The sequence below is a fragment of the Dendrobates tinctorius genome, unplaced genomic scaffold (assembly GCF_039654945.1).
Source record: "Dendrobates tinctorius isolate UK_male_01 unplaced genomic scaffold, ASM3965494v1 ptg000084l, whole genome shotgun sequence".
Taxonomy (NCBI): Eukaryota; Metazoa; Chordata; class Amphibia; order Anura; family Dendrobatidae; genus Dendrobates; species Dendrobates tinctorius.
Window position 1 is genome coordinate 51,829,229 of NW_027361752.1, and position 15,137 is coordinate 51,844,365.

Below are 15,137 nucleotides of genomic sequence, written 5' to 3' on the forward strand. Positions count from 1 at the left end.
CAGAAATAAGGTTCCGTTTTAGGTAGTCTGTATTAATTTAGGAATTTTGGTCTTGGGTCTGTAGTTTAGAAGATCTGATATGAGGTCTGTATTAGATTAGGTGCCTGGTCTGTGACCTGTACTAGTTTGGGGTCTGGTGTGGACCATAATTTGTTTTGGGTTCTGTTGCTTGTATTACTTAGAGTTTTTTTGTCTTGGCTCTGTACTTAGAGACTCTGGGGTTTGTATTAGTTTAGGGGGTTTAAGGGTGTGTAATTAAGGGGTCAGGTTTGGGGTCTATTTTTATTTAAAATATTTTTAATTAAAAGGGTCTGGTCTGTAATCTGTATTTGTTTCCAGACCTGGGAGCCTGAATTTGTTCAGAGATTAGGGGGGTCTTCATTTTTTTGAGGGGGTCTACATTTGTTTATGGGGTTTGGTATGGGGATCTGCATTTAGAATGCTCGATCTGCAGTGAATTTTAGTTTAAGGGGTTTGGTCTGGATGCTGTAGTTATATGGGGGTATTTATTTAGGGGGTCTTCTGTCTACATCAGTATAAGGGTTTTAGCCTTGAATTTGTGCCTAAGGGGTCAGGTTTGGGGGGGATCTGCATTTATTAAAAATGTTTGTATTTCAAGGTCCTGGATCTGTATTTGATTAGCGCTCTGGAATCTCCATTTTGGGGGTCTGCATTTGTCTAGCAGTCTATTAGTTTAGGGGTCTGTAATCAGGTCTCTATATTATGGAGCTCATGATAAGAAGTGTAGTTAGGCATACCAGTCAATCAGAATACAGATATGTGTTGTTTTTTTTTTATTTGGAGGAGCGCTCTCTTTTGTATGTGAAGAGTAAGTGGGAGTTCGGGGTTCCCCTTTATGCATCTTATCACACTAGTTTCATACTCTGCAGCTGCAGTGCATGCTGGGAAAATTTCAATATATATTGTGCAGCAAGAAAGAACATGAGCAAAAAAAAAAAAAAATCATTTTTCATTTCTCCTTTGTGTCAGAGCACAGTCTGCATTGCGCCCGGCTCTCTGCCTCCTGCTGGCAGTTCGCGGGGAAGTGAAGATGGAAGGGGTGACCTTGCAGCTCGCAGTATACAGGATCCATTAATGGCTACCAGTGAGAGCTGTCGCCTCCAGGCAAGAGCGAGCGAGACCCTCGACATTAATACAGAATGTGCAAATACTGAAGAGGAAATGTAAATCTACATTAATAAAATATCACAATTAACACTTTGGCCCTGATACATCGAGATGTTTGGGGTTTTTTCGGCTAAATTTTTAGTGTAAAGCTGCTTGAAATATTACCAAAATTTTGTTCAAGCTTTTGGTCTCAAAAAAACTTTGTTCATATCGTGGTTGCGCTAAAGTTTTGACACTTTTGGCCGTTTTACTACAGTCGGCGAGACGTTTTAAAAACTGGATGTAACTTCGCTAGGTGGAGGGGGACGGAGATAAATTCTTCATAATTTCTGACAGAAATGTACACCAGCCCCTGACTGCAGGACCTTTCTTGGAGAACAGCAGCAGAAAGATGCAGTAAAATTCAATAAGACGTGCGCGGCTCACAAATGGCGTGCAAAATGACAGTCTTAATGAATTCTCAAAAACTCTGCTAGACCTCAGTGAATAGAAACATTTTTTCCAGACCTTATCCTGCTTACATCTGAGGGTTTTTTTTGTAGATTTTTTGCACCAGGAGGTAAGCACATAAATGTACTATGCAGGTACGGGAGCTGCGCCTGCCCCCCCGAGGGCTTCTATACATCCTGTGACCCAGCTACTATCAAATTATTATTATTATGTATTTATATAGCACCTTTAATTCCATGGTGCTGTACATGAGACGGGGTTACATCAAAATACAAAAATCTCTTACAGTAAGCAAACTAACAATGACAGACTAATACAGAGGGGAGAGGACCCTGCCCTTGGGGCTTACATTCTACAGGATGGTGGGGAAGGAGACAGTAGGTCGGGGGTTGCAGTAGCTCTGATGATGTTGAGGTGGCCGTGTGGTCATTACAGGTTGTTAACTTTTTTTGAAGAGATGGGTTTTCAGGATACAAATGTGGTGGATAACCGGACGTGTTGGGGCACAGAATTCCAGAGGACTTTATGAGTTGTCCCAGGCCAAGGGTATAGATTGAGAAGAGAAGGGGTCCTAGGACAGAACCTTGAGGGACACCAACACAGAGAGGGCGAGATGAGGAGGTAGTATGGGAGTAGGAAACGCTAAATGTGTGGTTGGTAAGATATGAGGAGATCCAGGATAGGGCAAGGTTTTTGACACCAAAGGCAGAGAGGATCTGTAGTAAGAGGCAGTGGTCAACTGCGTTGAAAGCAGAGGACAGGTCTAGAAGTAGGAGTATAGAGAATTGTCTGTTAGCTTTGGCTGTAATTAAGTCATTAGTAAGTTTGGTCAGGGCAGTCTCAGCGGAATAATGGGGACGGAAGCCAGATTGTAGGTTATTCTGCTTACTGTACATGTGAGAGTTTTTTTTGTAGATTTTTTGCACCAGGAGGTAAGCACATAAATGTACTATGCAGGTACGGGAGCTGTGCCTGCCCCACCGAGGGCTTATGTACATCCTGTGACCCAGCTACTATCAAATAAATTCCAGATTAGCAAAAAAAAAATATATACATATATATAGTTACAGTTCTTACTTTTAACTGTGAGATACATGGACTTGCTGACGTCAGCTCCCACATCATTGCTGACCTTGCAGAGGTAGTATCCGCTATCTTCCTCCAGGATGTGCTTAATCAGTAAGGAACCATTACTGAGAAGCTGAATGCGACCGTTCAGGGCGATGGGCTGAAACTGAGGAACTCCAGCACCTGCAGAGACAGGAGAGATGCACTAATTACTAAAAAAAATATTAATATTTTATTCTATAGAAACATTTAACAGGGATCCGTAATTTGCAGTAAACACTAATTATGTTTTCCTGTTGCAAATGCCACTGTTCTCCTGAGTTGTTTTTCTTTTGTCCCTGCTTCTCTGTGTTCCTGAGATACGGTCTCATTTTCACTATAGATAAATCTCATCTTGTTAGCCAACTAGGCGTGGCCCTTAAGAGCATAGTTGTGGATTCTGCCCACTTTACTAACAAGCCTAGATTTTTATACAGGGAAGAAGAAACCATACCTTGGGAACAGAGAGGCACAGGAACAAAAGAAAAACATCGCCGGATTCAGGAGAACAGCTGCTTTTATGTCAGGTAATAACATTACATGTATAGCATTTAACCCTTTCGTGCAGAGTCGTAAGAGAGGTTCCGGAAAAGAATTTCAAACTTCTTACTTGATTGTTCATGGAAATTCCAAGTTTGTTAATTAATTTCTATCAGTCTTGGAAACAAATTGCAGGAAGAAAAAAAAATTGTTGCAAATAATTATGGGGCCAAAACTGTGCACAAATTTTCATTTTGATATGGTAAATCGCCAAAATGTAAAAAAAAAAAAAAAAAAAAGGGAGACAAGATAATTTTGGAGAAGTGTGGCATCCTTTGTTGTCAGCCAATAGGGATTATTTTATCAATATAAGGTTGGTGGAGGTCTGCTACCCAGCACAGAGCTGATACAGCACCATGTGCATTGTATAGTGGTTATTCAGGGGTACTCAGACCCTATTAAAGTGAATGTGATCTGCCATGCCGTACCCAAGATCAGCTACAACATGATATTGATGGACTGTTCCAGTCAGTAACAGATCAGTGATGATCCGACACCCAGCACTCCTACAATTCAGCTGTTACCAAGTCCCTCGAGGGCAGGATGTACAGAGGCCGAAAACCACAGCACCATACACTGGGAACATGCAGCCCCCAAGGGACTTGTTAACAGCTGACCAGTAGGAGTGATGGGTGTCAGACCATCACTGATCTGATACAGACTGGGATAGTCCATCAATATCAAGGTTCTTTAAAAATGGCATATATTTTGCAAATTGAAAGCTGGGATAGACCTTTTCTGATTTTCAATTACTCCTGAAGTTCGGACAAATGTAAGACTTTTATTGAACTTAACTTTCACCATATTTTATATATTTTAATAGGGTTTGGAGTTCCAAAATCCTATGGGTGAAAAAAAAAAAAAAAAGATATGTCATATGGACTCCATCTGTACAGAATCTGGTTTTAATGGAACCATTAAAAACAATGACACAGGAAACTGTCACGGGCCCTGTACTATTTGTATTTATTTTTTTCTACATATTATGTATTTATTTATTTTACTCACTTATGGTATATAACGCCATTAATTCCACAGCTTTACAGTCATCATCATCACTGTCCCCATTGGGGCTCCCTATCAGTATGCCTTTGAGTGTGGGAGGAAACCCACTCAAACACAGGGAGTTCTGATACAAAATACTTGCAGATGTTGTCCTTGGTGGGATTTGAACCCAGAACCCCAGTGCTACAAGGCTGCAGTGTTAACCACTGAGGCACCATACAGTGCTAACCACTGAGCCTCCGTGCAGCCCATAAAACAGATATCATGGTCAGACAACAGATGACAAACGTAACGCCAAAAAGTCCAGAGAAACAGATGATTTTCATGCACTCGTCTGAACCCAGCCTAACTCTCACTGACTGCTGTAAGGTACGGGTGGCACAGAGAGAATGTAGGCCTCACTCACACGTCACTGATTTTTCAGGTACATGAAATCTGGACGGCTTTTGTTCCATGATCTGGATCAGGTTTTCATCACCGTTTAGTCCGCTTTCCCCATCAGTTTTTGTCATATACAAAAAAATGGAATCGAAGACACTGAAGCTTCTTCTAGGAAATAGTCAGCAAAGCGTGGACAGCACAAGTATGCAACTGGGACACTATCAGGGTGCCATGAGGGTTTTTATGGACCCATAGACATCCATTGGCGAGTTTTATCCCTGAATGGGATAAAAGAAATGGACACTTATTTGTTTTTACGGGGGTTTAGGACACTTGGACCGCAAGAAAGCATACAAACACTTCATCAGCTCCAGAGACTATGAGTATGTGTTCTATATAGACAACTGAATGAGGTCTAAACCCCATGGGCACTACTGAAAGCCTCATCACATGAATTCTGAATGGCGTAAAAATCTTCTCAGCCGGCCGGTCCCTCTGCTTGATTTCACAGAGTCTAGACTCAGCCAGGGAGATGCCATCAGGATCCCCATACACCATCCCCAATGCCAAGAAAAACTCGTCCACCGGTGATAAAGATGGTGAATCAGTCGGCAGGGAGAAGGCCCAGGATTGGGGATCACCTTTGAGAAGGGAGATTATAATCCCCACACGCTGTTCCTCACTCCCTAAATAACAAAGGAGAAGCCTGAAATACAATTTACAGGCTTCTTTAAAGACCATAAATTTATCTCTCCCTCCAGAAAATCTGTCAGGGAGAGACACTTTAGGTTCCGGTTGAGCCAGGATTTGATTTGAGATCAGACCAAGAACCCCGTCACCTGCTGAAACTGCTGCACTACCTGAGTCCACAACTCGGAAACCCTCATCTGTGAGGGACTGGAAAAGGTGAGCAAAGGCCTCAGCCATGGGTTCACCGGAAAAAATACGGGTTGGTGATAATGTCACGATCCCACAGAGGGTCGGTCAGCGGATGACAGAACATACACTCAATGGGATGGAAATGGGGAAAGGAAGGCCCTACCGATAGTGAATGAGGGATGGGACACCTCCTGAGTTCCATCCTGAGCCTGTCCCTGCACTCCCCTAACGCCATTAGCGGGTTCTTCCCCCCCGCCTGCGTCCCAAACCTCATCCTTTTTGTCACCTCGCACTGCCCTGGATAGTGAACTGGCCAGCAAGGGCGCTAGCCTCACAACTGCTGATGGCATAACACAGGGGACAGTGACAAGCGCGAGACAGACAAGGTAAAAACACAGTACTTAGCTTTTAGACACCGCTGTCAAGCTCCACATCACAAAAGACACGGAAACAGTACCCTAAACTCCAGAAGTAGCTGATACAGTGCTGACACCAGAGAGCTGCAACTGCAAGGCTGGTCTCAATAGAATAAATCTATCACCAACAATCAGTTGATGCATCAGGTGACCAGTTAAAGGATGGTGGGATTGGTCACCACACACATCAGCTGACTTAGAAACTCAGCAACTGCAGCATGCTGCCAGCAAGGGAAACTGACATTAACCCCTCTTGGCCTTAAAGGAAAAAAGCTACATTTAAATTATTGTGCAACCAGAGTTGCCACCCATCCAAAAATGGATCGTGACAATTAGGTAGTTACAAATATAGATGGCTGCACTCCCAGGACAAAACTATGTGCCCCCTCCACATTCTCCCTCCAAGAGCTTTTTGACCTCCCATTTTACATCCATAGACTTTAATATTGAGTCACGTGCAGAGTACACATATCCATCCTCACTCTATACAAGTGATATGAGCGAAGTCGGACACGTGTATTTGGAATGTGGCCAGGAATATGCAAATCACATACTGTACTTGTGGTCCCATGACTGCCCGATCCCAGCGTCTCACACTGTATGGATTCACAAGTCTGCACTCACACAGAGTGTCTGAAAACGTCAGTCTCAAGCTTGGATAACCCCTTTAATGTCCTTGTGCACTGGGCACAGTCATGGGGAATAGAAAAGGGTCTTCCCCAAACTGTTTTCACAAAGTTGGAAGCTACAATTGTCCTCTATGTCTTGTGCTGAAGTATGAAGCGGCATCATCTGTCACTGCACAGAACATGTCTCTTCCAGAGTCCAGTGGTGGCGGCTTTACACCACTCCAACCGACGCTCAGCATTGTGCTTAGTGATGTACGGCTGCATGCAGCTGCTCGGCCATGAAGCTTCCGGCTGGGGCACAGTGTTTGTGCTGATACCAGAGGTGGTCTGGACTTTGCAATTATGGGGTCAGCAGAGCGTTGGTGACCTTTCTGCCCTCTGTTCCTTAATACTCAGATCTTCGCTGTTTAAAGAAGGGGGTCTCCTCTTCGTGACCAAGTTGCTGTGGTACCTTCCACTTTTCAGTAATATCACTCACATGTAATAAGGGAAGATTTAGGAGAGAAGAAATGTCATGAATGGACTTGTTACCCCAGTGGCTCCTATTACAGGACCGCGCTGGTATGAGTGAGCGCTCTGTCACATGTTAGCAAAGGTAAACGGCAGGTGGGGGGCCGGAGGTATATACTGGAGGGCAATGGTGCTAAAAAACACACTAAAATTAAAAAATTAGACAGATACAGTGGCTTGCGAAAATATTCACCCCCTTGGCTTTTTACCAATGTTTTTACATTACAACCGTGCTTAAATATTTTTGTAATCCGATTTGTATGTGATTCATCAGTACTAAGTTGTCTAAGTTGGTGAAGTGAGAAAAATCTAGGCATAAATTCAATTTCTGGGATTAAATAACTAAAAAAAAAATGGTATGCACATATGTATTCTTCCCTTTTGCTATGAAACACTGACGCAATAAAAATCAGAATATAGAATCACAGTAGTGCAAAGATTACCTCTGGTGGGTGCCAGTGCCTGGCCCTACGTACGTTTTGGCTATTGCCTTCTTCTGGGGGTCAGTGTTTAGAAATGGTTTTATACCAAGCACTTTAACAGTTGTCTCTTGACGCAATTTGTGCGTAGTATAATAGTCTATGTAGTACCTCTTATAAATAATTGTTATGCCCATATTGATGAATAAAAATAAGACGTGAAGAAAAAATGTGCTTAATAAAAAAACTTTTATTTTTAAAAGGTTAAATGACACTGTATACGCTAAAAAAGCACCAAAAAGAATATATAAATAAATACAATTGTTTAATATATTAATATAACTTAAACCCACAGAAAAAAAAAAATTGATTAATTAGTTTGGCTTAGCCCCAATGTAAAGTATAGCACACAAATATGGTATCAATGAGGTTCAAATATTTAACATAGAGCACAAAAAATAAAATCAATAAAATACAAAATGTGCAAAGTATAAAGTGCAGAGTGCTAATTCATATAAAATGACATACCAAAAATTGTGTGATATTTGTCATAAAAAGCTGGTCAAAAGAATTGTGACAAAAAGTGCTAAAAAATGCAAGAATAATTTCAAAGTCCGGCACCCTACTGGCACAGATGGGAATTAAGCACCATCGCCATCTTTAACCCACTGTGCAGGTATTTTTTGTAGCTTAATTTTATTCATCAATATGGGCACAACAATTATTTATATTTGATACCGAATTGTCTGACATTCATTTATTTTCAGTAGAGTTATGTTATATCTGGGATACATTATCTTTATACGTACATATACATATTTCTATATAGTGTTTTTTTCTCTACTGTGTTTACTATGTAGTACCTCTGTATAACATGTAGTGGGTTTCCACGGCCATTTTCTTGGTTTCCCACTTTTTAATTACCTTGTCTTTTTTTGTTAATAAAATTTTGTATTTTCAATGGTTTATGGTTCTTTTGTATTTTTTTTCTTTTTGATTTACTATATATTGTACTGAACCTTAATTATGTCCAGTTTTTTTGGCAAAGTTTTTGGTGTTTTTTTGATAATTTTTTTTGGGGGGGAATTTTTCTTTTTGGTTTCCTTTTGTCTGTAATTGACCCAACCCCATTTTGACCACAATAAGTTGTACACTCCATAGAGGTGGCCTTTATGGAAACCTTTACTTACATGCAAGTTGTAAGGCTCCTTTTGAGATTATCAAAAGACATGTGGGAGATGCCCAAATGTAAGAAGGAAGGTGCTGCGGTAAGAGGAGACCAAAATTTAACTTTTTGGCAATCAAGGTAAATGCTATGTTTGTCACTAAAACAACACAGCTCATCACCCCAAGAACACCATCCCCACAGTGAAACATGGTGGTCGCAGCATCATGCTGTGGGGGTGTTTTTTAGCAGCAGGGACAGGGAAAATGATCTGAGTCAAGGGGAAGATGGATGGTGATAAATACAGAGATATGCTTGATCAAAACCTGTTTCAGTCTGTAAGTGATTTGAGACTAGAATGGAGGTTCACCTTCCAACAAGACAACTCAAGTGGTTTAAGGAGAAACATGTAAATGTTTTGGAGTGGCCTAGTCAAAGCCCAGAGAATCTGTGGTCAGTCTTGAAGATTGCTGTTCACCAGAGGAAACCATCTCACTTGAAGAGCTCGTGCAGTTTTGCCTTGAGGAATGGGCAAAATCCAGTGGCCAGATGTGGAAAGCTCAAATAGACTTATCCAAAGTGACTTGCAGCAGTAATTGATGCAAAAGGAAACTCTACAAAGTACTGAATTAAGGGAGGTGAAAATTTATGCACACTGAAGTTTTCCAGTTATTTGGCCCTATTTGTTGTTTACTTCACAAAGAAAAGAAAATCAAATGTTGACAGTTGTAGGTATGTTCTTTACATGAACTGCGGCAAGCCCTCAACAAAACCGTGAAATTCCAGGTTGTGGGGTAGCAAAACACAAAGAATGCCACTGTAGGTAGATAGAAAGAAAGGTAGATAATGGATAGATAGATAGATAGATACATACATAGATAGATAGATACTGTAGATAGATAGATAACAGATAGATAGAAGTGCAGCTTCAGCCTTAAAGGGAACCTGTCACCCCCCCAGGGCGTTTTTAAGTAAAAGAGCCACCTTCAGCAGCACCAAGGCTGCATTCTGTGAAGGTGGTTCTTCTGTTTCTGACCCCTAGTAACGCTGAAATATCGACTTTTATAAATAGGTCCTCATACCTGTAATGTGTCCCATAGGTATGTTGTGTCCCCCTGTATCAGCCGCCTACCATCCGTCCATCATGCCTGCGTCTTGTGCCTGGGCGCCGCTCACCATCCGTCCATCATGCCCCTTGTCTTGTGCCTGGGCTCCTCCCACCATGCCTCTGTGCGCCACCACCTCCTCCTGTTTTGAATGCCGGCGCCTGCACTGTGACAAGAGTTCTCGGGCATGCGCAGTGCGGGCTGCCCGAGAACCGACATCAGGCTATTGCGCCTGCGTGCTGCTGAGGCCCGAGATCCCGCCCTGCAGTGTGTTATGATGTATTCACACTGCGGGGCTGGGGCCTCAGCAGCACGCAGGCGCAATAGCCTGATGTCGGTTCTCGGGCAGCGCGCACTGCACATGCCCGAGAACTCTTGTCACAGTGCAGGCGCCGGCATTCAAGACAGGAGGAGGCAGCGACGCACAGGGGCATGGTGGGCGGTGCCCAGGCACAAGACAAGGGGCATGATGGATGGATGGTAGGCGGTGCCCAGGCACAAGACAAGGGGCATGATGGATGGATGGTAGGCGGTGCCCAGGCACAAGATACAGGCATGATGGACGGATGGTAGGCGGCTGATACAGGGGGACACAGCATACCTATGGGACACATTACAGGTATGAGGACCTATTTATAAAAGTCGATATTTCAGCGTTACTAGAGGTCAGAAACGGAAGATGATATAACACCTTTGTTTCCGTCTCCTCGTTGGGAGCGCTGTGCGGAGTAATGAGCGCTCCTGTCTAGTGATTAAGCTTTCCACTCAAATTCCTTAGGGAATGAATAAACTACAATTTAAACAGCAGAGACACAGACTTACAGCCACGGCCATCCACAGAAAGTGACAGCACTAAACACATTTTTTCATCCACAATGCACCTCCTGTATCACAAGAAACTTCCTGCTTGTAATACTATGTCTAATTTCTAATTTTAGCAGCTGTTCCTTAGTTTTTCTGACACTCAAGACCAAATGTTCTTTGTTGACATAGTGCAAAATGATAAAATTCTGCCTCTCAGCAGCCACCAATAGGGTGAACTATTGTCTCTAGATTCATAACTCGATCCTTACCACCTTGACTTCTTGTAATATGAAGAGTTTTCAGCAGCCACATTATCATTAGAGGCAGGATTACAATGACAAAAGCCAGGACACTTGGTAGGGCCTTACCTTTAGAGTATTTCCACACGATCGTAGGCACAGGGTAACCCTCCGCAGAGCAGTTCAGTATGACAGCTTTTCTAAAAATCCCATCTTGGTCAGTGGGTTGGACCACAAATCTAGGAGGAACTAAAAGTACAGACATTAGTAAACATGTCCCTTCAAATTTGTATTTATCAGGTAATGAGTAAATGGCACAGACTGAGCCGACTCTTAAGAAGCTGAATATCTGGTTGCCAACCCGGGTAGGAGCTGCCACTGGGCGCACATAGGTTGTCATGCAGCTTTCCCATATTGTAATCACCTTACTGTACACAATCAGCCTTGTAATAATACAAATTGGCCAGTAGGGGGTGACCTATTATAAAGTATAAGTGACTACTGAGTACATTATACATGGAGCTGCAGTATCAAAGTAAAGGGTTATTTACATAAGTTTAATACATCAATAAGATATTCATAAGTTAAATAAATCCGCCAGATACCACCCCAAAGAAAAGAAAAGGACTCCGTCAAGTTGAGCTTTGCTGTCCACAGAGATATGAGTGGTAAATACTGTCATTACTTTGCATGCAAGACTTAGGCTGGTTTCACATTTGCGTTTTTTAGCGCTGTAAAAAAACGCACATGTGCGCATGCGTTTTTTCCCCTATATTTAACATGGGTGCGCATACCTGCGCGCTTGTAAGCCCATGTATGCGATTTTCATGCGCTGCGTTTTTTTGGGGTGTGCGATTGGATTTTCCAGACGCAGCATGTTGCATTTTTTGGCCCTGCAAAAAAGCGCATGCGCACATATGCGCACGTTTTGCGCTAAAAATGGCCATTATAGCCTATGGATGCGCATATGTGCGCACTGGCATGCTCATGTATGCGTTTTTTTGCATATGCGTTTTTTTTTTTTAACCATGGAATTTAGGGGTTTGGGTTAGAGTTAGGGTTAGTTAAGGGGGTTTAGGGTTAGGGTTAGGGTCAGGGTCAGGGTTAGGGTTGGGTTTTGGGTCAGGGTTAGGGTTAAGTATGGTTTGGTTAAGGGTTAGGGTCAGGGTTAGGGTCAGGATTAGGGTTAAGTATGGTTTGGTTAAGGGTTAGGGTCAGGGTTAGGGTTAGGGTTAGGGTCAAGTATGGTTTTGTTAAGGGTTAGGGTCAGGGTTAGGGTCAGGATTAGGGTTAAGTATGGTTTTGTTAAGGGTTATGGTCAGGGTTAGGGTTAGGGTTAGGGTCAGGGTTAGGGTTAGGGTTAGGGTCAGGATTAGGGTTAAGTATGGTTTGGTTAAGGGTTAGGGTCAGGGTTAGGGTTAGGGTCAGGGTTAGGGTTAGGGTTAGGGTCAGGGTTAGGGTTAGGGTTAGGGTTAGGGTTAGTTAGGGTTTAGGGTTTGGGTTAGGGTTAAGTATGATTTGGTTAAGGGTTAGGGTCAGGGTTAGGGTTAGGGTTAGGGTCAGGGTTAGGGTTAGGGTTAGGGTCAGGGTTAGGGTTAGTAAAGTCATGGTTTGGGTAGTGTGAGGGGCCACCTAAAAATGTTGTAAAAAAACGCAAACGCGGTAAAAACGCACTAAAAACGCATACAAACGCTTAAAAACGCTGCGTTTTTTTCATGCATGCTCATAAAAATGCTTGAAAAAAACGCAGCAGTTGTATGCTTTTGTATGCGTTTTTTCAATGCGTTTTTTTGCGGGAAAAACGCGCTGCAAAAAAAAGCAAGTGTGAAACAGGCCTTAGCACCATGTAACACTGTACATAACCAAACTCCACCAGTTATTAGAAGCAGTGACCATACCAACTATATGTATCCATGTCCACCCACAGAATCAGAGAATAAATAGTAAAAAATGTATAAACTCCAATTCTAGTCACTTCTGTTGCGCCACCCATTAAAATTTAAATTCTTATATATAGGCACATATAATAGCCGTTATTTTCTTGTACATAGGGGGCAGTATTATAGTAGTTATCTTCTTGTACATAGGGGGCAGCATTATAGTAGTTATCTTCTTGTACATAGGGGGCAGCATTATAGTAGTTATATTCTTGTACATAGGAGCAGTATTACAGTAGTTATATTCTTGTACATAGGAGCAGTATTACAGTAGTTATATTCTTGTACATAGGGGGCAGTATTATAGTAGTTATATTCTTGTACATAGGAGCAGTATTATAGTAGTTATATTCTTGTATATAGGAGCAGTATTATAGTAGTTATATTCTTGTACATAGGGGGCAGTATTATAGTAGTTATATTCTTGTACATAGGAGCAGTAATATAGTAGTTATATTCTTGTGCATGGGAGCAGTATTATAGTAGTTATATTCTTGTATATAGGAGCAGTATTATGGTAGTTATATTCTTGTATATAGGGGGCAGTATTATAGTAGTTATATTCTTGTACATAGGGACAGTATTATAGTAGTTATATTCTTGTACATAGGGGGCAGTATTATAGTAGTTATATTATTGTATATAGGAGCAGTATTATAGTAGTTATATTCTTGTATATAGGGGGCAGTATTATAGTAGTTATATTCTTGTACATAGGGACAGTATTATAGTAGTTATATTCTTGTACATAGGGGGCAGTATTATAGTAGTTATATTCTTGTACATAGGGGCAGTATTATAGTAGTTATATTCTTGTACATAGGGGGAAGTATTATAGTAGTTATATTCTTGTACATAGGAGCAGTATTATAGTAGTTATATTCTTGTGCATGGGAGCAGTATTATAGTAGTTATATTCTTGTATATAGGAGCAGTATTATAGTAGTTATATTCTTGTATATAGGGGGCAGTATTATAGTAGTTATATTCTTGTACATAGGGACAGTATTATAGTAGATATATTCTTGTACATAGGGGGCAGTATTATAGTAGTTATATTCTTGTACATAGGGGGCAGTATTATAGTAGTTATATTCTTGTACATAGGGGCAGTATTATAGTAGTTATATTCTTGTATATAGGGGAAGTATTATAGTAGTTATATTCTTGTACATAGGAGCAGTATTACAGTAGTTATATTCTTGTATATAGGGGCAGTATTATAGTAGTTATATTCTTGAATATAGGGGCAGTATTATAGTAGTTATATTCTTGTACATAGGGGCAGTATTATAGTAGTTATATTCTTGTACATAGGGGTCAGTATTATAGTAGTTATATTCTTGTACATAGGAGCAGTATTATAGTAGTTATATTCTTGAATATAGGGGCCGTATTATAGTAGTTATATTCTTGTACATAGGAGCAGTATTATAGTAGTTATATTCTTGTACATAGGGGGCAGTATTATAGTAGTTATATTCTTGTACATAGGGGGCAGCATTATAGTAGTTATCTTCTTGTACATAGGGGGCAGCATTATAGTAGTTATATTCATGTACATAGGAGCAGTATTATAGTAGTGATATTCTTGTGCATGGGAGCAGTATTATAGTAGTTATATTCTTGTATATAGGAGCAGTATTATAGTAGTTATATTCTTGTATATAGGGGAAGTATTATAGTAGTTATATTCTTGTACATAGGAGCAGTATTATAGTAGTTATATTCTTGAATATAGGGGCAGTATTATAGTAGTTATATTCTTGTACATAGGAGCAGTATTATATTAGTTATATTCTTGTACATAAGGGGCAGTATTATAGTAGTTATATTCTTGTATATAGGGGCAGTATTATAGTAGTTATATTCTTGTACATAGGAGCAGTATTATAGTAGTTATATTCTTGAATATAGGGGCAGTATTATAGTAGTTATATTCTTGTACATAGGAGCAGTATTATAGTAGTTATATTCTTGTACATAGGGGGCAGTATTATAGTAGTTATATTCTTGTATATAGGGGCAGTATTATAGTAGTTATATTCTTGTCCATAGGAGCAGTATTATAGTAGTTATATTCTTGAATATAGGGGCAGTATTATAGTAGTTATATTCTTGTACACAGGAGCAGTATTATAGTAGTTATAGTCTTGTACATAGGAGCAGTATTATGGTAGTTATATTCTTGTACATAGGGGGCAGTATTATAGTAGTTATATTCTTGTACATAGGGGCAGTATTATAGTAGTTATATTCTTGTACATAGGAGCAGTATTATAGTAGTTATATTCTTGTACATAGGGGGCAGTATTATAGTAGTTATATTCTTGTACATAGGAGCAGTATTATAGTAGTTATAGTCTTGTACATAGGGGCAGTATTATAGTAGTGATATTCTTGTACATAGGGGCAGTATTAT

General features: G+C 40.7%; 1 protein-coding gene across 2 annotated transcripts in view; it reads right to left on the reverse strand.

The window, feature by feature from the left end:
- The window catches only part of DSCAM (DS cell adhesion molecule), a 609,674-nt gene that overhangs the window by 284,840 nt on the left and 309,697 nt on the right, over positions 1–15,137 (reverse strand). For both annotated transcript variants that reach the window (XM_073584700.1, XM_073584699.1), the window contains exons 10-11: positions 10,908–11,027; positions 2,656–2,829 (exon numbers count right to left, since the gene is read on the reverse strand). In XM_073584700.1, coding sequence (XP_073440801.1) covers positions 2,656–2,829; positions 10,908–11,027 — 294 coding nt within the window. The remainder of the gene's footprint in view (positions 1–2,655; positions 2,830–10,907; positions 11,028–15,137) is intronic.